We start from the raw sequence: 24,098 nt of genomic DNA on the forward strand, positions 1-24,098 counted from the left end.
ATTTTTTATTTCCAGATTTCCTCTCTTGGAAAAAAACTGAATAATATATTTCCCTTTGTAGTTTAAGGACTGGTAAATGATCTGAATGGAACTACAAGCTTGTTAGATTCAGGCAGATATGCCTATTGTACATCCGCTCATGCATTACATTGTTATTTTCTGTTTTCCCTTTCACAAAACCCGCGTTATGAATATGACTTATTATGTATGTTTGCTCGAGTGTGACTGTCGTACAATAAGTGTACGGGAAATTTGTACTTGTCAGGATAAGCAGTGCGTGTATTGAATTGCATTCAACATGCTCAAGGGCGCTACAGTCACACAACATGCAGGTTAATTATGGGAAAATGCTCTTATGAGAAGGAAGAGGATGAATGTCCCGTTTTTACCATGTCAGCCATACACTATCCATAACAAAATTGGCTCCAGATCAATTTCATCTTATAGGATGAACTGATGGAAATAATTTGAGCTATCAAGTTGGAGTGACAAGTGGAGGAAGAAGCAGACCAGGAAATAGGTAAGTGAATTTGGTTTCTATTCTATACAGGCTGAACTTGGAAAAGCTAACCATGACATGTGCGCGTTCTTTATCGATATATCAGTCATAATTATTGAACCACCATTCAAGTCACTCTCCTGCAGCTGAATACCTGTGTACGAAATATAGATCATGGACCTAATAGATCCACATTTTAGCCATTATGCTTAATCGAGTGTGTATTTTCTTATGTGATAATTATTATAGCCGAACGCGTAAAAGATTAGTAACTCCGGATTAAAGGGATGTGAAATGTATCGGTAAAATATTTGTTTGTTGGAGAGACACAGGTCTCCTTTAAATGTATGCGAATCAATTTCTAGAGACATCTTGTTCTTGTTAACATGCAATCACGGTATATCTTTAGTTGAGTTTATACCGGAAATATGCATTATAAACCTCTCAAAAAAAGTTTGGAAAAGTCAAGTATGATCGATTATTATATAGCTCTTGTGATAAGCATCGCTATGTTTGATATCATTAGAAAGTGTCTGTATTCCTCTTTAAAATAATACACCAATATGTTATGATTTTTCAGTCATGGAATGTGCAGTACATCAAAAGAGGGCAATTTACAAAATAAAAAGTTGCAAAATACACTGCTCTTAATTGTTCGGCCGTGCATTCTTCTTTCTCTAGTGTAAGGCTGCTGTACTTTCAGATGATCTTCCATTAGTATTGCTCTGCACTTGAGTAGAACAAACATGCATTATCACGCAAACAAACACGCAATACTGTTTCACTTCAGTTCAAATGAATTCATCTCTGTAAAAAAAAAAGGAAAACGGGCTGCAACATCTTTTTGAAGAACTCCAGCTTCGAGTTGGCCTATTGCCCGGGCCTTTTCAATCTTAACATGGGCATGATGCTTCGGGAAGTGGATCACTATAATCACTATCAATATGATATTATTTAAAAGAGGAATTAACCCACTTTCTAATGATACTTAAACAAAGTGATGATTATGCCATGATAAGAAAGATATAATTGATCAAGCTTGAGTTTCCAAACCTTTTTAAGGGGGTTTTATATAGTTATGCATGTATATCATAACGCAACTCTGCACAGTGCTTTAAAAGTATTTATTGACGTTATGTTGGTTTTCTATTTTACAGAGAGAATCCTGAGTAGATACTGAAGATGCTATAATCTAGTGTTGGTCTTTTTGTATTTATGAGCCACAGCAAGAAATGCTAGTTTGCTCGAGATCATTTACATTGTCTTCTTTCTATTTGACGCCGTAATGTCCTTTTTTCCTGTTCCTTTACCAGCCGCCGATTGCTTGGTAATATATTTTTAAAACCATACCAAAGATAGAGGTATGTTCATTTCCACTATATATCAGACGGTTGTATTTTCTGCATTCTTTATTCTTTTTAGTCTCCTTTCTTTTATGTCGTATCTTACAGTCATTCTTCTTGAACTGAATCATATTGGTTGTACATCAGTTGTATCGTTGCTGCGATTCGTTCATGATGTCGAACCGGTTTGCTTGTAGCTACTGAAGATTGGTGGTATGGACTCTTCTTTAGGAATCCGGAGGGATGTCTGGAAATATTGACTTTTCGAGGCCATCAAGTAATTTCGAGGCCACCAAAACTAGAACATCCAACATGTATCCTGGACATGGAGGTTATGTGGCACGACCTCGGACCCCTCCCCGGCCTGAAAAACCTGATAAACGTCCGAGTGTGTCAAGTCTGGATGCAGGAATTAAAACATTACCTGGTCCAGAGGATTTCCCTCGGACACTTACCCTGGACCTACCATCGGATGAAAGGACCAGTGACCTGGCAAAGCTGTTGTGTGAAATGAAACTACCCCAATGTGTCAAACTTAATGAGTCTTTCGTCGTTCCTGGTTGCAGTACAGCACTCAGAGAAGGAGATATTTTCCTGCTTCACTTCATCTACGAGAACGAAACTGTTCATGCGACTACATCCAAAGGAAAGAATCTACGGCTGCCAATTTATGCTCAACAGAAGTATGAGATCCTCCCTCTTGGTGAGTGGTTCGCACTACATTTGATTCATTTAGTACCTCCATCGTAATTAATATTGATTAACGTCTGTACTTAATATATCTGAGAAATGGAAATGGCATTTTCTGAAACGTTTTCATTTAACTTCAATTATTTCTGTAAGGCAGAAAGTTCATTACAGGTTTGAGCCCTGATTCCCTAATTTCTGTTTCTGACATGAGGGTTTCAAAACCAATAATGACATATATTGTAGATGTGTATTCAATTACCTCAAATGGATGAACTCTTTATTTCGCTTCTCTTCTATTTCTTCTGATAATTCTATGTATGTTTAATTTACAATATTATTGTTGAAACTATATGCTCCAAAACAGCAGTTTTAAAGGAAATCCATCATTGGTAGCAAACTACTCTTACTAGAGGAAAGCAGAAAAATCAAAGAAGTAAACTAGTGATTGTTTAAATGACATCGGACAAAAATGAGAAAGTTATGAATGTTGAAAGATGTAATCATCACAGGTTTTTTTTTTAATTGCCTGAATCGGTGTGATGTAGTGGCAGAATACTTTCCCATTCGTTCCAACACACAAAATGACAACATTTATATTATCCAAGCAAATACGACTCGGTAGGGTCTATTCTCTTCAGCGGACCTACAATAATATGCTATCCAAAATGTATTTTTAGAAGAGCCCAAGGGGGGATGTACTCAGGAGAATAACAGAGATAGATGATATCTATGAACACGACAAGTAGGAGAGTAGGAGATTCGCATGAACTTAGGGATCTCATATTATTTCAAACATTTTATCTTTCTTATTATAGGTCCCAATTATTTCAAACTATCGCCATTCTGTTTCTCTATTTTCTACTTTCATACAAATGAACTTATTACAATGGTTGGATTGCCCCTCATATTCTCGTCTTCTCTTTTTTCAAATTCATTTCTATCTCATATTCCAGTTTTCTGATATCTTAAAAAATATCAGAAAGATCTCTCTCTCTCTCTATCGGCTGTCTGTTTGTCTGTCTGTCTGTATGTATGTATCTGGATCTCTTCTTTTTGCAAATACACCTTAATCCCCTTGTCTCCCTGTCTGTCTGTCTACATCTCTTCTTCCTCTATCAGCACGAATCATTGTCCCTGTTTCTATGTCGCATTAATTGCACGTGACCTGAAATATCACAGGGTCATTGAACATTATCGAAATTGTCTATTCAAACACGCTAGACACGATAAAAAAGGACCCCCTATCGCATACCCCACTTCGATCGTCACGCTGGCTTGTTTACATAAATAGAAATACTGATAGCAATTTGTGTGCTGTGAATAGAAATCAGATTAAATCAACAGATATTTTACCATGCATGGCAATGTAAAGTTTAGAAACTTCGTTTTATTGCTGAGTTGGTGTGGTTAAAATATATTGAAAACATACTTCATATATTATTACGATATCTAATTTTACCTAACAAGTTATGAGGCTGCTGACTTAGTTTTAAACAATGTTCAGTTTCTTTACAATTACTACTTATTACACGCATTAATATGATCATCATCATTATTATTATTACTTTCATTATTAGTATTATCATTTTCATAAGTAGTAGGAGGACTGATGAGGAGGAGAATACTACTTTCTACTCTTAATACTACTATATACTACTGTCAATATTGTTGATTGTTATTAAGTATAGCTTATATCGTTAATATTATCACCATCATTAGTATTTTGTTGTCATAATTTTCAAGAATATATATACATACATAAAGCCTCACATACATTATATATACATATATATATATATATATATATATATATATATATATATGTACAGTTAACAACTAAATCATTCATACCCTTACCAAGTGTTATAATTGTTTTAGTATGTAAAAACCTGATTTGTCCCGAGACATGAGAGTATTTTCCCATAATTAGCCTGCATGTTGTATGACTGTAGCGCCCTTGAGCATGTGTGTGCGTGTGTGTGTGTGTGTGTTGTTTGTGTGTGCTACATACATGATACATCAATGTAAAATGTATCCAGTTACGTTTAAAATGATTTGTACAATGTGTTTTAGATTTGAGAGAAAATAATCAACAAACAAAATATTAAAAAAATATTTTGAAAATAATTTTAAAAAGTAGAAATATATTTGAGGTAATCCTGTTTGTTTCAGATCCACGGTTAGACGATGTCTCGTACTGTGGAACGAAAGCACTGATGGATGCCGACCCTCTCCCTACCGCAGTCCGTGTGGTGGAAGCCCATTGCTCCATCAGGAAAGATGAAGATCAAGAGGCTGATGAGATTATTCAAATCCATGGATTCGAGGAGGATGAAGAAAGAGGCAGGGTGTGTTAAACAGGGGCGGATATAGAATTTTTGTAAAACAGAAAGGGGGTACAAAAAAGTAAACCCCAAGTAAGGAAAAAAAATGTTATCGCGTTTTTGGTACAAATTTATTGAAATATATCTTTGACAAGTAAATATAAGAGGTTATAACATTGATAAGGTGCATTCTAACTCTAGCATTTGAAATGGGGCACAATATGAGGGGCACTTTTAAGTGTACTCATGGAATTATCAGAGATAATGAAGCCCGGTGCAATGGATTAAGTGATAACATCTAAATAAAAGTATTCTGTCTAATACATTTTTTAGCAAGTCCAAGGTATTACGCTATTTGGTGTCCCATACAAAGTCATCGCAAAGTATTGTAGAGTGAGATCTGAACATAAGTTGACATCATCATGTCTTTTAACTTCATATTATGTCTGATATAAGGTTTAGTAGGGGTTTTAACTTAATGCAAATGTCAGATACATTCAAATCTTACATGTGACCTTTGACATATGGGACGAAATAGCTTTGACTTGTCCTTTTGTGTCTTGTTCTACAGCTTCTGATTGGTATGTCTGGTTCATCACCTATCAGATACTCGACAGATTTAAATACCAGTCAGTATACCACCATGTTATCCCCAGACTTCCATCCCATGGCAGAAGTGATAGAACGCAAGTTCCCTCAGGTAATGTGAATAGTATGATTTAAAATAAGATAATTTTAACGTATTAATTGTGTACATGTATGTCGGGGACCCCACTGGAAATAAGCTCTCGAGCTTTCTTGGGTTATCCTGTTCAACCTGACTTAATTTTGATCTGTTGGCGAATAAAATCAATCAATCAATCGATCAATGTGTCCATCCAATTAATGCATTTCGTTGATACTTCATTGACAGATGTGATACAATGTACGCTGATGATCGGAGAAGGGGGCTTCGGCTATTGATTGTCTCGCTGGTTAACATGACTTGATAAGCAGATAACGATTGTTTCTTCTCTTGTTATCAGACGAATGCTAATCTTTTGTAACTTGGTGTCATATCTGGTAAATTTCACTCTCTTTTGCAACGTTAAAAAACTTGTAATATAACAACAAAAAGTTTTGTTTTTTTCTTCTCACAGAGAGTTCGGATACCCGACGAGAAGAAAAGTTTCGGAGAGAGAAATTTCAAAGAAGAGAAGGTCTTAAACCTGAAGAAGTTCTCCCTTGATAAATGCGTTATAGCAACCCGGGCCGGCGACGATCACATTTACTCCATTCCACTGACGACGCCCATGAAGATGGTTCATAATCCCATGGCCATGAAGGACAAGCACGTCCTATCAATACTACCAGCCTTGTACCCCCTTGTTAACACCAGCTGGGGCGTGGTAGACCCGACTCAGGAAGCGCTGAACACATCCATGGAGGCCATTCCACAACCTATACGACTAGTAATGGACGTCTGGTTTAATAGTGAAGAAGGTAGAAGTTTATTGCTGCCTACATTCGTGAAGAAAGTGTCTGAAACACAAACTACCAAATGTAGCTTTAAGCGATTACAAAATAACGAAGGCACAAAAAAGAAAAATTGGCAGGAGTCATTTAATCCCGCATTTAACGCTTGATAATATTACTTTTTACATACTTCTTGAAATTCTACAATTCCAGCTGATGCCTTCAAAGTTAAAAGTATACGTGCGTTTTCAAATGACGCATTTTAAAATACATGTTATTGGGCTGGTCTTATGATTGACCAATCCTCATTCATGCCTCTGGTCTGCACGCAGATTTCCTTCTTTAAATTGTTCATATTTCTATTTCAGGAAAGAGAAGGGCATGCGACGCGTCGAATACGCGAGTTGAGAACCTGAAAGAAACAATCGAAATGACACTCCTCGAGATGAGACGAATGAAAACAGACCTTGATTTCTTCAAGAACAAGAACTCTGCCCTGAACCGCTCCCCAGACCAACCACCCCCGCTGCGGCCACCAAGAACTCCCCCTTATCAACCAAAACCAAAGCAACTACCTGGCCTACCAGAGGAGTCGTCGAATGACCGACCCAAGATTCCCCCTCGTCCTCCAAATTCCAGGAAAAGCTCTGTAAGCTCTACAAACGGAAATAATGATCAGTTGTATGATGAGTAAGTATATTTGAATGTTCTGGTAGTCATGACAGTGGGTAATACCTGGCTGTGAGATGGTGACCTGTGAATAAAGAGTGCACAGACACGCACAGTCAGGTGATGTTCTTTTTTAGGGGCAAGGGGGGGGGGGGGCGGCCGGAGACCACGACCACCAAAGATGTGATATTTGTCAAATTTTCATTATAGTTTCATTTTATATTCTGCTTCATACAAAAGAAGAAGAAGTAAGATTAATAATCCAAGACATATTTACAAAATATAAGAACTATTTTGCCATGCAGGTATTAATTTTACTCACATTTTATTACCTCGACATTATGTAACTGAATGGCATTTTCAAATTGAATGTGAATGGTTGAATTGTGCATTATTCTGCATTACTAAGCTTGAGGAAATACATTGTAAAATTTCAAGCAAGGAGATTATTATTGATTAATAGTATTGATGAAAGCAGTTTCCAATTATGCACTTTTTTCCATTTTGTTAAAGAAAATTCATACTAAGCTACCTACGCCACTTTTGAGGGTACCAATGCGCTGAGAGCTTTGATTACCCAGCAATGTCTTTGATATTGGGGTAGCATCTTGCTGCAGGCGCAGAACATTCAAACATCACCTATAAAACCGATGATCACTCATAATTATGTTGTCTTATCTTAACTCTTAGAGTTAACTGTAGCAACCGTTTTTTAATGATAAATGATATATGTTTTTCAAAGGATACATATTTTCTCGTAATAAAGCGCGCATTAATCCGGATAGTACTACATCATCATCATCATCAGTGATTAAACAAGTTGAAGGGGAGCGGGCAGGAGGCTTGTGCCCCATCTTAATTATTGGGGCAGACCCCCATTTCTTGTAAGTTTGCACTTTTGCGTACGTGGGACTATATACTTAAGGCAAACACTTAAAAGCATGCAGGTATTCAAGTCGTGGGGTGGTTTTGGTTCCATCATTGCTTAATGAAATGTAGAAATGTATACACTGACCATCACACCTCTAACAACGTTATTTCCCCCTCTCCAGCTATGAGTTAGTGACCGATATAACGAGCCCATTCCCGAAAGACACACCGGGCGATGTGATGAAAGCAGTTCGAGAGGTTTTGGCAAAGAAAGAAATGGTAAATTATATCTTGCCATTCTTCTATCTCTTGCATCGTAAAATGTCAGCCCATTGTGGTCTCTATGTCATAACTGAAGATTTATTTTCAAAAGTGTGCTTTCATTTCCTTAAATACACATCATTCAAATCAATCCCGTTTTTGAAGCAGATAAATATCTTTTTGTAGAACAAAGTACATGTACATGTATAATATCGGTAAACAGAGTGGTGATGCTGTGACTACTTATATACACTGTACATCAAAGTAATTCGATTTTAAATTAAGACATGATAGATAATATAGTATATATAACACCAATTAACAATATGTTTACTCCATTTGCCTCCTAATTTATTACAGGAGCTACAAGAGAAAACACAGGAACTGAGTCACTGGAAAAAACAATATGAAGTACGTTCGCCTATTTTACTGTTTACGAGTTATGTATTTTGGGGTCATGATCCGCTCAAAATATGTGCAAACAGTATGTCTTTAAACATAAGCATAAGAATCTCTGGATTTTATCGATTGGGCACTTGACTTTGGCTTCAGGAAATTCTAAGTTGGTTATCCGATATACGCTCCGACGACTACAGCTCCGGACTTTATTTCGTTAAGGGTTGCAATTGGGTCTTAGGCACGGTGGTTTTAGGTTAGGTTTGATGTTAGGATGAGGGTTATGTAAAAATGTAAGGTTAAAGGTTGAAGTTAAACATTTCGTTTAGTGTATGAAATGGAGCGCGGAGCAATAATTGTCACCAGAGCATGTATCATAATCCCTATATGTTTCCTATTCTTCATTAGTGTAAGGTTTACAACTGAAACAGTTCCATCTTCTTTTTCTCTCCTTAAAATTATTCTAATAATGAATGCTAATGGTTTTATCTAATTTAAGTAATTACATGTTCTTCATTCTCATTTATAGTGTTGTATCTATCCCTATCGACGTAGCCCTGATCTAAAATGTAATTCAATTATCAAAAAATAGTGGCTTTAGATATGTAAATTAGTAACAAAGGTTAAGTGTTGAAACCTAAAAGAGAAACATCTTATTTTGAAAGTGTATCTTGATTAAAGCAACAAATCTACATCGAAATCAGAAGCCCTCGTATTCACATTTTTGAAAATTTCAAAGATAAAACGATTTCTTTATATTAGACTGAAAACAAACTGTTACACCAGAAACATTCAAATAACATTAAGATCTCTAATATGATTGATGGAAACCATGTATTTTAGATACACCTGCATTGTAAATTATCGGATCAGTTTGGTTTCAGAGTGTATACAGACAGAGCATTCTAATTTTAGTATTATTCTCTTTATTGGATGTTGAAGAAATGTAGTAGCTAAAAGCCTATTTAAGTATCTATATATATATAGTTATGTATGTCGATGAATTTGAACCCCTCTTTTTAATTGTCTAAATTATTTTTTGAAGAAAATATTTAGAGAACAACCAAAATGTTGCTGATGGTTTATCTTAAAATGTAAACATTTCTTATGAATCTTTTGCGTTTCAGACTGTGAAAAAAGAGAATGAGAGTCTGAAAAAAGCCGCTCCCCCCGTGGTCTATGAAGAATTACCAGACTTCCCACAGCCAGAGGGAGACTATCTGGAGCCGAACCCTTCGAATCTTCTGCCCCGGACCCTCCCCTTGAGAAATTACACAGTGCCGCAAGTTGGGGAATTTCTGCGGAAGCATGAGCTGGATAAATATGTTGACATCTTTCGAGCGAATGGCGTTGATGGCAAGTTTCTTTTGGCCCTAACTGATGAGCATATGTCGGAACTACAGATGACACGACTTCATTCTCTCAAGCTGACACTTGAGGTTAAAAAACTGGAACTACCCCCCTTGCCTCTTTGATAGGTGATTTCTAACGCCATGATAGGCGGCGACATTCAAAGAGCTCTAAAGCTCGTCACTTTACTACATGTAAACAAAAATACATCTTGTATTCTTATACACTGTAGAAAGAAAGAAAAAAAAAATCATACAACAAATTAAAATCATTATTCTAAAATAATTATGCATAATTTTATCTACCCTCACACCCCCTCGTCCCCAAACACACAACAGCAAACTACACAATCTCTCTTTTATGTCGAGAATTTTTGTTATAAAACATGTATTTAAATCCTCCGCAGCTGGTCACTGAATAACCAAACAATTCTTAACAATGCACTGTTTTTTGACAACTGCCATCGCTTGGGTTCACTGACTTGTACATAACATGTATTCAAGCATATATCCTGGAACTGAATATGCCCAATGAGTTAAACACATCAAAGTCACTTTCTCAATTTAAACGCAAATACCAAGATTATCTTTTGGAAACTGAAAAATAAACATATAAATAATTTTTCTTGTCTTATTTTTGTTCTATTGGATGTATTTTGTATGTATGTATATATATATATATATATATATATATATATATATATATATATATATAAATATACATATATAATATTTTAAATTATTGGGATTTGGCCACTGATAGGCTTTTCAGCCATTGCTGATTCCCCCAGATCCTCATATTTTATAATATGTTGTTTTGATATGTGTCTTTATTTTGTGTGTGTGTGTGTGCGTTTGTTGAAACGTTTTTTTATGGAAGTTATCGTCCCATGTACTTTATGTAAATGTATTAAATGTATTTTTCCTTTACTGTGTAATATGCAATGTTGTAATATGTTCTTGCTGTTTTTTAAATGAGATGTGGAAGAAATAAACTTAAAATTTGCAACTTATTTTGACTAAAACAGATTAAAAGGAAACTTGAAATGAGTACATCAAGAAAATCAGTAGTATCGTGAATGCATTTTGTTTTAGTAGAACGAATAGTATGCGATAGAGGCTTTTCCATCGCAGTTCTGTCTCATGTAAATGAAAGCAGAAGTAAAACATTTCAGATAAAATTACGTGATAAAAGATGAAAACAGTTTGAAAATGTTTTGCTGTCAGGTGACTATACCTTGGGCTTATGTAAATATAATATGGCAGTGATATGTTATCTTGATTGCGTAATCATTTTATTGTAGTAAGTGATGAATGCGTCAAACGAAACATCATTAATACAAAAATTTGTATGTGTGTATTAGTCTTTCCATAACTGGACTAATACGAAACTGCTGAACGTCTGTATAATTATGAGGCATATCAGACGATTTATAAAAAAAATGTTTTAAGTGGACTAATACGAAACTGCTGAACGTCTGTATAATTATGAGGCATATCAGACGATTTATAAAAAAAAATGTTTTGAAAAAAGTATCTGTATCATATGTCATAAATATGTTCAATTCCAAAGCGTATCAAATATTAATAGCGTATAGTGTGGAATCAACATAGGATAACAATCATTATCAACCCGAATCCTATTTACAATTTGTTTCCTTTTTTTCTTTTCTGTCGAAAATATTTGTTTGGCATTTGGTTCTTTCGTTGTTGTTGTTGTTGATCTTATTTAGACACGGTATAAAAACACACTTTCAGACAAAAAGGCTGTTTTTCAGTATGTCCGTGTCGTATCTTGCTATACAAACAATTCAGGCGCATGTATAGACAATCAACATAGAGTGAACATGATGTTTAAAAATTTAGTTGGTTGATAGTTGTTTTTCGGCTTATCATTTTTCTAGCCCATCCTTTGTATGTGTATTGAAATTTTATATTTTGTTCGCTTCATTGCCAATAAAAAAATTCGAATTAAATAAGATTTTCTTTTTTTGTTTGTTTCTATTATAATAAGCTTCCACCTGTATATTATACGAGGGACATTATATCACACACAATGAAAATAAGGTCCAGGGGGTAGAGAGAGAGAGAGAGGGAGAGAGAGAGAGAGAGAGAAAGAGAGAGAGAAAGAGAGAAAGGGGGTGGAGAGGTTAAGAGATAAAGAGAGTGGGTGAAGAGAGAAAAGGGGGAGATAGAGACAGTGGGATGAAATGAGGAAAGGGAAAAGAGTAGAGAGAGAGAGAGAGAGAGATAGAAAGAGTGGGTAGAGAGAAAGAGAGAGAGAGAGTAGTGCGAGAGAAAGAGAGGGTAGAGAGAGAGAGAGAGATAGAAAGAGTGGGTAGAGAGAAAGAGAGAGAGAGAGTAGTGCGAGAGAAAGAGAGGGTAGAGAGAGAGAGAGAGATAGAAAGAGTGGGTAGAGAGAAAGAGAGAGAGAGAGTAGTGCGAGAGAAAGAGAGGGTAGAGAGAGAGAGAGAGATAGAAAGAGTGGGTAGAGAGAAAGAGAGAGAGAGAGTAGTGCGAGAGAAAGAGAGGGTAGAGAGAGAGAGAGAGATAGAAAGAGTGGGTAGAGAGAAAGAGAGAGAGAGTAGTGCGAGAGAAAGAGAGGGTAGAGAGAGAGATATATATATATAGAGAGAGAGAGAGAGAGAGAGAGAGAGAGAAAGAGAGAGAGGGGGTGGAGAGGGTAATAGGTAGAGTAGAATCGAGAGAGGAAGAGAAAGCGCTGGAAAAAAAAACATTTTAAAGCTCTTTCCAGGATAGGAAACAATACAAGTGACATCTTGATAATTGTTTAATACTTAATTTAATTAATCATCATCATCACCATCATCATTTTTATTATCATTATTATTATCATCGTCATTATTATCATTATCATTATTTCCATTAATTATGAATTTAATTTTGGGATTATTATTAATGTTCATGTTGTTGTTAGTATTGCTGTTGTTGTTATCATCATATTATCTTTCAGATTATTTTTAAATGGTAGTAGTATTAGTAGTAGTAGAAGTGTTATCGTTTAGTATAATCATCATTTGTATTTTCATTATCATCCTTTTTAGTATTAGGTTTTAATTTTTATTAAATAACTCATCACAAAAGAAAGAAAGAAAGAAAAGGAAAAAAAAAAATCAAAATTCATTAATAAGAAATTCAAGAAAAGAAACATGAAATCTTATGTGAAAAAATGAGAGGAAAATACGAATTAAATACGAAAACACTAATAGAACTTAGAACGTATGGAAACAGAACCCCAAGACAAAATACGACAGTGTAAACCCGGAACCATTACTATAACCGTTTGGAAGCACAACATGACATTTAAAGGGCAAAGTACATTTCGAAGACGTAATATTAACGGTGCATGAATAAATAAGTGGGGAGGTTTTGGTTTCATGGATTTATACGACTGTAAAAGCAACTGTGTATATTTAGATTCGAGTTCATAGTCAGATGAACATGACTCTTGGGAGTAATATGACAAGTTAAACTGGCAAGCAAAGTCAACACCTTGTAGCCGAGCATTAGTAACTGGTGAGTCAAAAGTATTCTGAAATCTTAATGTAAGAGGAGTGAGTAGTATCATTTGAAGATGTAGAACAGATGAGAGATATATTGTGAGACTATAATTATATATGTGAGACTTTATATGTGAGACTGTGTATATGAGACTTCATATCTTCATAATAAATACGACTAGGAAGACACCCAAAAAGATAAATTAAATTCTTGGAAGGAATTCGTAAGATATAATTATTTAGTTAAATGACACTGACGCTTTCCTCACCTGCCTACCACGCATCTTGAATTACCTTATGAGATATTCATACGAATATTTTTTTCCCGTTTAATCATTTCAGTACCGAGTAGATGTATTTACATACATGGTTTTATGAAGGTCTTTGTTGTTTGCATAATAAAAAGTCATGTGGACGTGTCTATTATATACATGTATATATACATGTAGATATTTTGTTAGTTTATTCATCATAATAGAAAACTCCTGTATCAAAGCATGATAAGATATATTATGGTACGAGTGGAGCGGAGAGAGAGAGAGAGAGGGAGAGAGAGAGAGAGAGAGAGAGAGAGAGAGAGAGAGAGAGAGAGAGATGTTTTCGATATTCAACCCTTTTCTTTTTAATATTTATTATTTATATTGTATGTTTGTTTTCTTTTCTTTTACATAGCACCTGTATGCCACATCAAGACAGTGTGACATTATTTTATGGTCCACTCATTTTGGATTATCGGGCTATTCAAAACGATCGCTTCTTTAAGGGCAAACATCCACATGATACAAATCCGAAAAAATGTCCGGAAATATAAAATTTCAGATGAATCGAACAGTCAGAGATACCAAAGAAGTGGAGAGGACTCTTGTGTTCGAAGGCAAGAAACCTCCACCTCTTCCACCTCCATTCCTGTCCAAAGCCAAAGAACCACCAACACCAGAGGACTTCCCGCGGACACTTACCCTGGACCTACCACCCCACGAGAGGAGTACCACCCTAGCGGTGTTCCTGTGTGAGATGAAATTACCCCAACGGATCAGAATCACCGAGTCGTTAAAGGTCCCTGACTGCAGGGCTGTTCTTAACAGAGGGGATTCTTTCTTGCTTCATTTCATCCGTAATAACCCTACTGTCCATGCAGCTACTTCTGAGGGACAGACTATACGGCTGCCAGTTCATGCAGGGCAAAAGTACGAGATACTCCCTCTTGGTAGGTGGATTGCACATCTTCATTATTACATAATTAATGCACTGATTGATGGACTTTTGATCAAGGAATATTTTAGAAAAAAAAATGTTTTAGAACTATTTGAAACTGAAGGAAATTATGCGATGTATCAAACGGTTCTAGGACACCTACCCCTGGACAACCACCCTCCGGATAACCACCCCTAGGAACACCACCCTCCAGTACAAATTCCTCTTAGGACAACTACATCCTAGGACAACCAACCACTAGGACGACTACCCCAGGACAATTACCCTCTAGGACAACACCACTTACGACAACCACCCTCTAGGACAACTACCCCCGATTGATAATTACCCTAAGTGGTTATTTTCCGGGGGGTACTTGGGTGATATTACCATATAGGTGATAGATGTCAAGGATATATATATGTCCTAGAGGGCGGTTGCCCTAGGGGGTACTTATCTGGGGGTACTTGTCCTGTAGGATGGTTATCATAGGGGGTAGTTGTACGGGGTGTAGTTGGCCGGGCGTAGTTGTTCGGGGGTAGTTGTCCTAAGGGGGCAGTCGTCCTAGAGGGTGGTTGCCCTAGGAGGTAGTTATCCTATGGGGTAGTAGTCCTAGAGGGTGGTTATCCTAGGGGTGGTTATCCGGGGGTGGTTGTTCAGGGGTAGGTGCCCGGATACGGTATACATATTTTAAGAAGATAATTCAGGTTGACGTTTGATTATTTTTTAGTTTTCATCCATTTGAATTTGAAGATAGATGATATGTTTTAAACTGATTCATAAATGAAAATGGTGTAACGAATCAATTTATATCACAAAAAACATAAAATAAAATGTTCCCAAAACATTTTGAGCCTTGCCATGATCCCAGAATCTACATAGCTATACACGAGACATAGTTTGATGGGGAGATCATAACGTGATGTTTAATCTTTCACCAACCTGACACCAGCATTAAATCCACATGTCTTTTCGAGTGGACGAAAGGTTCCCAACTAAACTTTAAAGTCGGTAGAATTTAATGCAATTCATGTAAAACGAATGTCCTAACATTGTCAATTTCAAGCATTACCATTCAATATTAACAGGTCAATTAATTAATTTCCACCCATGAAAAAGAAGAAATTGATTTGTTTCTTATTAACATAATAGAAGCTACGATCAAGTATTTCAAATTGATTTACGCAAGTAAATATTATGTTTGACAGAAATAGCTCCTCCTATGAAAGTTTCAATAATTTCATCAAATGTAGATTCTTGGATGTGAATTTATGTTTGTTTATTAAAAAAACAGATCCTCGATTAGACGATAAAGTGTACAACGGCACCAAACAGCTCCTGGATGCCAGTCCCCTACCGTCAACCGTTCGAGTAACAGAAGCCTTTTATTCAGAGGAAGATGATGAAGACCAAGTGGTCGGAGACATCATTCAAATCGAAAAACTTGAACTGGATCAGGATCGTGGTATGGTGTGTATAGCTTATGTTTAACATGATAACATCGTTTTTGTTTTATAGCGCTTGTATGCACCACGCAAGTTGCTCAACGTGCTCCGATATTACTCCGGCTCTGCTAGGCTAGCGGTTTCAGTGCTAATGTACATGTAGATTAATATCTTATCAAAGACCCCATTGTCAGTAACGCGTTTAAACCAGTATACGAAACCGCTATTACATGCCACTTAACAAATGTCTTTAAAGAAACTCAACAACATAATTTAAAACAACGAGAACAAAGGACAACAGATCAGCAGTTTAACTTTAATACTGCTGTGCAATAAGTTCATTGTCAGAGGCAAAACATATCGCTGCTTAAAGAAACTTGCTCCTTATTGTCCAGTTTTCAAACCTAGTTCATTAAAAAAACAGATTTGCTATTGAATTATATTTGGAAAGCGTTCATTTACACTACAAACTTGATACTGTGGATATGATAACAAAGCTTATATTATGCATATGTGAAACAACGCGGAAGTGCGCACTCAATGTGTCTTTACCGCATGTTGCACCAACCATAGGTCCATGCACCGACTCTCCACCTAAACAACATAAAACAGTATTTTATGAGGCATCCAGGTCTCTACAAATGTATATGAACATGAATGACGTACATTTGAATACAGCACTATTATAGTGTGGTACAGCGAATAAATATTTAATGAAAATAATGCAAATATTCAATATTGGTGTAGGTAAATACTCTGAGTGGATATTGACATCACTATAAAAGATCGACGGTGCTATTCATCGACGATTCTGAGTGGTTCCTTGAATGAAAACATCAGAAGCTGTACATGCAATTTGTGTTCACCCCTGCAATGCAGCATATTTCTGTCATTAGGCATCAACGATATATTCTGCAACAGCCATACTAACAACTATACTAACTAAGCTTACATCATTTCAGTTGATAGATCAGATCTTTGAAATATATACCTATTCCTCTCTGGTTAAAATATGTTGATTTTATTCTTGAAGTTTGCTTTTTGTCCTTGTTCTTTTTTAATTATTATTCAACGACTTTTACAGATAGGACGATGGTAAGATCTTCTGTAAACGTCGTTAACAATTTTTATCTGTAAAAGTCGTTAAAAGTTGTGATATCATAAGTAAATATTGATTTGAGAGAAGATTTATTTTTATTTTTAAAGTGACAGCCTTTATGAAGCCATTACCTAATTATTCAATCTTGAACAGCTCCTGGTTGGTAAATGTGGATCAGCAAACATCAAATACTCCAAGGCTATGAACTCTACTTTTACCACCATGTTGTTCCCAGAGTTCCATCGTATGACAGAACTCAAGGATCACACGTTTCCTCAGGTAACTATCCCGGAAGAAAAATGTATATTTATTTATATTCATGATATTCTGGATTCATATATTATGCTCAATGTTGATGGTATCGTAGAGGTATCACATCAAACGTATCTTGATATTTAATGAGCCCGGAGGCAAGGGGACGAAGTAATCATTAGGCGACTACGGGCATATTGTCATAGGGCAGGGAGAGGGGGGGGGGGGTACTAAGCCTCCTGGTCGAATACAACCATTCTCTGTATACGTTTTGATAAAAATAGTGACACTTTCACAATTGTAAACAAGGTATAACTGTTAATTCGTCATCAAATACACTTCATAAGATACAATAATTAGGTTCGGACACCTCACTTCTAAAATACAATGTGACGGTTGCCCGAATATTAGAACTTTTAAGATCCCCTGCAAACGAACGGTAGAGATTCGAATTTTAAACGTGGACAAACCATCTTCTATTCACTTCTTCTTCAATTATTGTGGATCGACTTGTAAAAGTGCCGTTATTCAAGATTTAAACTTTAAAATCTTGTTACCTCCTGCAGAGAGTTCGCATCCCAGATGATACGGAGGATCTCTCACATCGAAGCTTCAAACATAAGCAAGTCTTCCATTTGAAGAATTTCTCAGATGATAAATACGTCGTAGCAACTCGGGCTAATGACCCCCATATTTACTCCATACCAGTGGCCACGCCCATTCAGTTTACCCGCGAGATCATCACAATAGCAGAGAAACAAATCCTGGATATGTTACCAGTTTTGTACCCCCTCGTGAACTCTAGTTGGGGGTTGATAGATCCTACGCAGAAGGAATTACCCAAATCTATGAGGGCTGCCCCGGAGCCACTAGAACTGGTGCTGGCAGCCTGGAATGCTAGTAAAGAAGGTGAGTTTTTGACAAAGTGAAGTAGTAGTAAAGAGAATTGATCGATGCAAATATTTTGGATTTTTTTTCGTCTATTTGCTAGTGTTTACACTCTCATATAATTGTCAGCAGGTCCGTTGCTCTGCCGTTGCAATGACTCCTCTGCATGTAATCATAATAAAAACGCTCTAAATAAAATAAAAACAACTGCAAAATCAATCACAGGCACTTTCAAGATCCTTCTTCATTCTATATAAATGTACTTTACCACGACGTATTACGTAGTCCAACAATAGGGTATCGAAATTGTCTTCAATGATTTCTCAATAGTCTTTGGGATCGTGTTAAACATACATACTTTCGAGTTTATCATGATACTTATCAAAAGCATCTATCACGATCGACTAGTGTATTACTGTTTATGCTTATCATAATTAGAACATTGGGATACTGAAGACGAGCTATTAGCACCAGAAGGTCTCAAGATTAAAGCAACAACGGCATATCCTGACCTACCTGTGATATCCCCTCAACCGTCGAATAGACCTCGGTACATGTCTGAAGGCGCACCTCGCCTACCCCCTCGCCCTCCAGGAGGACTATTGTCGATCAGTTCCGATCCAGGCTCTTCGTATAACAACGACACTGATTCGGACTCCGATGAGTAAGTCCGTTAACAAACCTTTTCTTCGAAAATATCTATCCTATACTATAAACACGATCGCAACTATAAAAAACAAAAAACAACTGAAGGCCAATATCATAACCCTAATTGTATGTCCCATAAAATAATATGTCATTGTGATGTTCGCATATTTCAAACGGTGACATCATACAAGGCTATTTGAATCGTGTATTAAAGAGAGATATCTTCGAAAAGATTTCCTATCGTTTTCAAGAAAGAAGGCTTTATTTTTTTAAAATTAAAATTAAAATTAATTTATTATCAGTGTAAAAACATAGTACACGATACACGGCGACAATGACCACAGCTAAATAGCACTTATATCATAAATGCACAATATCATATGACCGAGTTTTTAATGAAAGTGATTTCAATTTCAAGGAAATTCAGTACGATACTGAAACTTTCAATGATACAGATTAACTATATTTTACTATGTTTTTTTTTTCTTTCCCCGCCTTATGAAGCTATGAAAAAGTGGAAGATCCGAGTGTTCCTCTTCCAAAAAGCATATCGAGGGAGGCTATGGCTGCAGTCAGAGATATACTTATCAAGAAAGAAACGGTAATGTTTTTATATCATTTTTCTATTTTTGCCACAAATTAAAATGTATTCAAATGCATTTAGTAAGTATCCTTGAGCAGCTTTAGTGAGCATAATTATATAGTTCTTGTCATCATTAATATGGCTATTAAATGTTATTAAGATGTTATTCCATGGTATAATTATTCCAGTACATAACAATAATGCTACTAACAACAACATAAACAATGATAATGATAATAATATTGATAACAATAATAATGATAATAATAATAATAATGATAATAATAATAATAATAATAATAGCAATAATAATAATGATGATAATAATGGTGATAATAATAAAAGGCAACAACAAAAATAATAATATTAATAATAATAAAAATGGTAAATGTAGATTTATATCTAGATTTATATAGCCAAAGAACATTGGTTGGATTCGACCCATCAACCCTTGTCTTGAGAGTCAACTAAATGAACCACGGTATCACGACATATGACGTCACCCATGCAGCAATGGGATCATGTATATATATATTTTAACCAAGAAATAGAGAGATAAAAGAGGTCTTGTCAGACTAAGGAGCTGAATGTCGACACCAATATTGGGTCAGAGTTTGCCACGTACATCCACGTGATGTGTTTACAGATTGTTAACCCAATGATATCCCAGATAAATGTGTAAACCTTGACGAAAAAGAAAATACTTCGAAAATATTTGGACAGACAGTCTACAGAACGATTGATCCACGCTTTTGTGACTTCCCATTTAGATTATTGTAACGGATTGTACTTTGGCTTACCAGATTCCACCATTTCTCCACTCCAACGTATTCAGAACATGGCAGCCCGTCTCATTACCAAAACCAGAAAATATGAACACATAACTCCTATTCTCAGATCTCTCCATTGGCTACCTATTTTTACTCGCATTCAATTTAAGATTCTTTTGTTAGTATTCAAAATTAAACATGGTTATGCTCCATCATATTTAAACGACCTTCTCAAACCTATTGTTCCATCACGTTCATTACGGTCAACTACACATGCTAATTTCCAATACGCCCCTGGTCCCCGAACAAATACCCGTTACGGAGATCGTACTTTTGCCATTGCAGCCCCTAAATTATGGAACAGTTTACCTATTATTATTCGTCAATCCCCATCTGTAGAGTCTTTTAAGGCAAGTTTGAAGTATTTTTTGTTTACCGGTAATAGTAATTTATAGGGCAGTTTAATTATCTGTAATGTTATTATTAGAAGTATGTATTATTATTGCTGTATGTTTATTTTACGTTGTACCTAATTACTTGTATGTTAAGCGCTTAGAAACATTGTATTAAGCGCTTTATAAATGTAATTTATTATTATTATTATTATTTGACTTACACTGTAATCTAAATATCATGTTTACATTAATCTGCATAATTTCTTTTGATTCGACAGGAATTACGAGAGCAAAGAGAGCACTTGAATTTGTGGAAAACAAAATGCAAGGTATACTGAAAAGGTTCTAAAGCCAAATACATTATTACATTAACATATGATTTGATAGATTATGATGTGAGTACTCGAAACCAAAGCGCTGCTTTCCAAACGTATTTCTGTTCTCTCATGTAATATTTTTACAATCGGTTATTCATTGTCTAATTTGTTAGCAAGCGATCATTGGCTGAGAATATAATGATGCATATAAAAATGAAATTTAAATTTAATTTGCCCCACTAAATACTCAAACAAAGCAATTTCGATTTCATCTGGTCTAAATGTGTACATAATCATATGTGCATGGCTTTAGTGAAAATTTTAACGAGATTTCAATTTCCTTCTAGAATCTTGGAGATGAAGTTAGCAAATTGAAAGAGACTTTAGCTGTGGCTCTACGAATGGATAGTAAACTATCACGGCCTGGAGGGGCTTCACGCGATGATTTTGATCTTGACGATGGCCATCGGTGCCAGCGGGTGGAACCCCGTCCTCGTGGCTTGTCGTCTCCTCTTACATTTGTACCTGGGAGTCTAACACCTTTAGGAGTGCCGCCCCGTTTATCAAGTTCCATCTTGGCTGGAAACTTGAGGGAGTTCACGATTGCAGAAGTAGGGGAGTTTCTGCTGCAGCATGGTCTAGAGAAGTACGTCGACACATTTCGCAAGAATGGCGTCAACGGTTCGTTGCTCGTCTCGATGGATGAAGCTCACATGTTGGAACTACAGATGTCGCGATTACATGCACTCAAGCTTTGCATAGAGGTCGGGAAAAGGTACAAACCTCCTCTGCCAATTTGAAGACTGAATCTCATTTCCGCCTGTTAACATACGTGTCCAAGTGAATGATTATTAAGAATTGCCTGTATTTGTGAGCTTCCTGCAGATGAATATTATGAAGATGTTACTTCCTCATAAATACATGAAGTGTCTGACATACATTTTATGCCAATGGACTTCTGCTGATATTTGTGACATGTATTTCAACTGTAGAATGATTTCCTTGAAAGTATTGAAAGAATTTCCAGTGTATGAAATAGACCATACTTTTTTAAAATGTCCAAACACAGTTAACGCATGATTGTTGTCTATACGGTGGGCCATATTAACAATGCCTTGTTGACACCCCACCTTCTTTGTACAACTTGTACTAATCATATTCAATGTCCATTACAAAGGTCGGATGCTACAAAACTTTGCTAATGAAAAGAGTTTATCATACTTGACATCAGGTAATAATGATCTCTTTTTCTTGAGATATATTAAAAGTGAACGTTTGTATGGTGTAAATATCATTATTCATACTGTTTTCTGAATTATCGCGAAGCCGGGATTTTATTTTAGGGGGGCGGTAGTGAGCACGCGATGCGTATGAATCACAGCGCGCCTAGCGCGCTCCCTAGGGGGGTTGGTGCAAGGAGGGGTTGACGTTTCATAAGATTACTAGAGGAAGAAGGCGATTCGTTGTACCGTCCTCGACTCTTAATCCTTGTCTAAATTCAGTTTCTATTGACGTTTTATAAAAACTTTAGAAGACGATTCGTTGTATCGTTCTCGACTCTTGATCCTTGTTTGAATCAAGTTCCCCTTCCTCCGCGCGTAGCGCGGAAGCTCTGACGTTTCATTAAATTATTAAAGAAAGAAGACGATTCGTTGTACCGTTCTCGACTCTTAACCATTATCTGAATGTAGTTTCCCCCGCCCCTCCCGTGCGAAGCGCGGAAGCCTTGACGTTTCATTAAATTATTAAAGAAAGAAGACAATTCGTTGTACCGTTCTCGACTCTTAACCATTATCTGAATGTAGTTTCCCTCGCCCCTCCCGTGCGAAGCGCGGAAGCCTTGACGTTTCATTAAATTATTAGAGAAAGAAGACGTTTCATTTTACCGTTCTCGACTCTTAATTCTTTTTTTTCCTACGTCCTTTCTTCCTTTCTTCTTTCTCTCTCTCTTTTTTTTTTTTTGCCGGCGTTTTTTTTTTTTTTTGGGGGGGGGCCCGCCCCCTGGATACGCGCCTGATTAAAGCTAATGAAGAATAGTATTGCTTTATGTTCTGCTAATTACATTCTAGAAGAAACCCATAAAATAACAACAAAATGGTTAACCTTTTTCTTTTATAAGGTTACACTTTCATATTATTCTTTTAAAATGTATAACCATCATCGGCAACAAAACTTATACAAAGTCATGTACTAGTATGGACATATCTCTCTGGAAAGCAGGAAAATAAGCTTTATTGAGAATCTCACCATCTTTAGAAGTTTTGTACAATAATTTTTTTTTACAAAATTCTTCCACACAAAACTATGATATTGTTTCAGGAATAAACTATCGATTTTATTGTACTCTTGAATGACTGCATAATACTCGAGTGTCATCAGTGCTTTATAATCAATACCTTGTAAACTTTTACTTGAAAGAATTTGGCTTGACCAGAGTAATTTTCATTTTCTACACGTTATATGTCTCTCAAGACATGAATGTATTATCGCAGGCTAAAGTTTGCACGGAGCAGGACGACGTGCAAACTATATTTGAGACAGAAATATACATCCAACTTCACTCTCATATGCATAGATAAAGAAAGCACATATTATCGAAAATGATCGTGTACCAATTGTCTCTATTACACACAGTGCACGCACACTTTCTCCTTTCGAAGCTTTAATATCAATTTATTTGCCGAGCTAAAGATGCTTATTGATAAATACGTATTTCCGGACAAAGATCCGGTTAACAATTTATTAGACACGTTATTTCCTATGCAGGATATACTTTGATGATATTGGCAGTACATGTATAAAATATTTTTTTCATTTTTAAAATGGGAGGGAAAATGAAAAATAAGTTTTAATGACACTCAGGACAAAATATTAACATAATATCAAGGCATGCATATCTTGTCAAGAGGCATATATATTGAAGCCATATCATTTTCGTAAATTCAGTATTAGCATAAAACTCAGTTATAAACAAAAGTCTCTGCAAACGATTTTATTTTCTTAAGTTTGTGACGATCTTTTTTTCGACGTCGAAATTTGGGTAGCCCTTTGACGCCTCTTTCATTTACAAAGGGACTGAAAAACTTAGTTAACCCAGGGAGGTGTTTTAACTCTCATAACCCTGGTTAAC

At 36.1% G+C, this 24,098-nt stretch overlaps 2 protein-coding genes across 2 annotated transcripts; both read left to right on the top strand.

Annotated features, from left to right (window-relative positions):
• Window positions 1-270: 270 nt before the first annotated feature.
• LOC100888972 lies at window positions 271-10,086 on the top strand. The gene is made up of 9 exons (XM_011679170.2): window positions 271-520; window positions 1,951-2,545; window positions 4,705-4,880; window positions 5,428-5,556; window positions 5,996-6,338; window positions 6,680-7,001; window positions 8,033-8,129; window positions 8,472-8,522; window positions 9,635-10,086. Exons 2-9 carry the CDS (start codon window positions 2,086-2,088, stop codon window positions 9,980-9,982), a joined length of 1,926 nt encoding a protein of 641 aa, XP_011677472.2. The 5' UTR covers window positions 271-520; window positions 1,951-2,085; the 3' UTR covers window positions 9,983-10,086.
• A 3,178-nt stretch (window positions 10,087-13,264) lies between these two features.
• On the top strand, window positions 13,265-22,289 carry LOC105444653. Its single transcript, XM_011679169.2, has 9 exons — window positions 13,265-13,393; window positions 14,050-14,584; window positions 15,866-16,041; window positions 17,269-17,394; window positions 17,934-18,276; window positions 18,694-18,919; window positions 19,408-19,504; window positions 20,930-20,980; window positions 21,316-22,289. The coding sequence occupies exons 2-9, from the start codon at window positions 14,173-14,175 to the stop codon at window positions 21,766-21,768; spliced, it is 1,884 nt and encodes a 627-aa protein (XP_011677471.2). The 5' UTR covers window positions 13,265-13,393; window positions 14,050-14,172; the 3' UTR covers window positions 21,769-22,289.
• The last annotated feature ends 1,809 nt before the right edge of the window (window positions 22,290-24,098 follow it).

The sequence above is a fragment of the Strongylocentrotus purpuratus genome, unplaced genomic scaffold, assembly GCF_000002235.5.
Source record: "Strongylocentrotus purpuratus isolate Spur 01 unplaced genomic scaffold, Spur_5.0 spur5_scaffold_6, whole genome shotgun sequence".
NCBI lineage: Eukaryota > Metazoa > Echinodermata > Echinoidea > Camarodonta > Strongylocentrotidae > Strongylocentrotus > Strongylocentrotus purpuratus.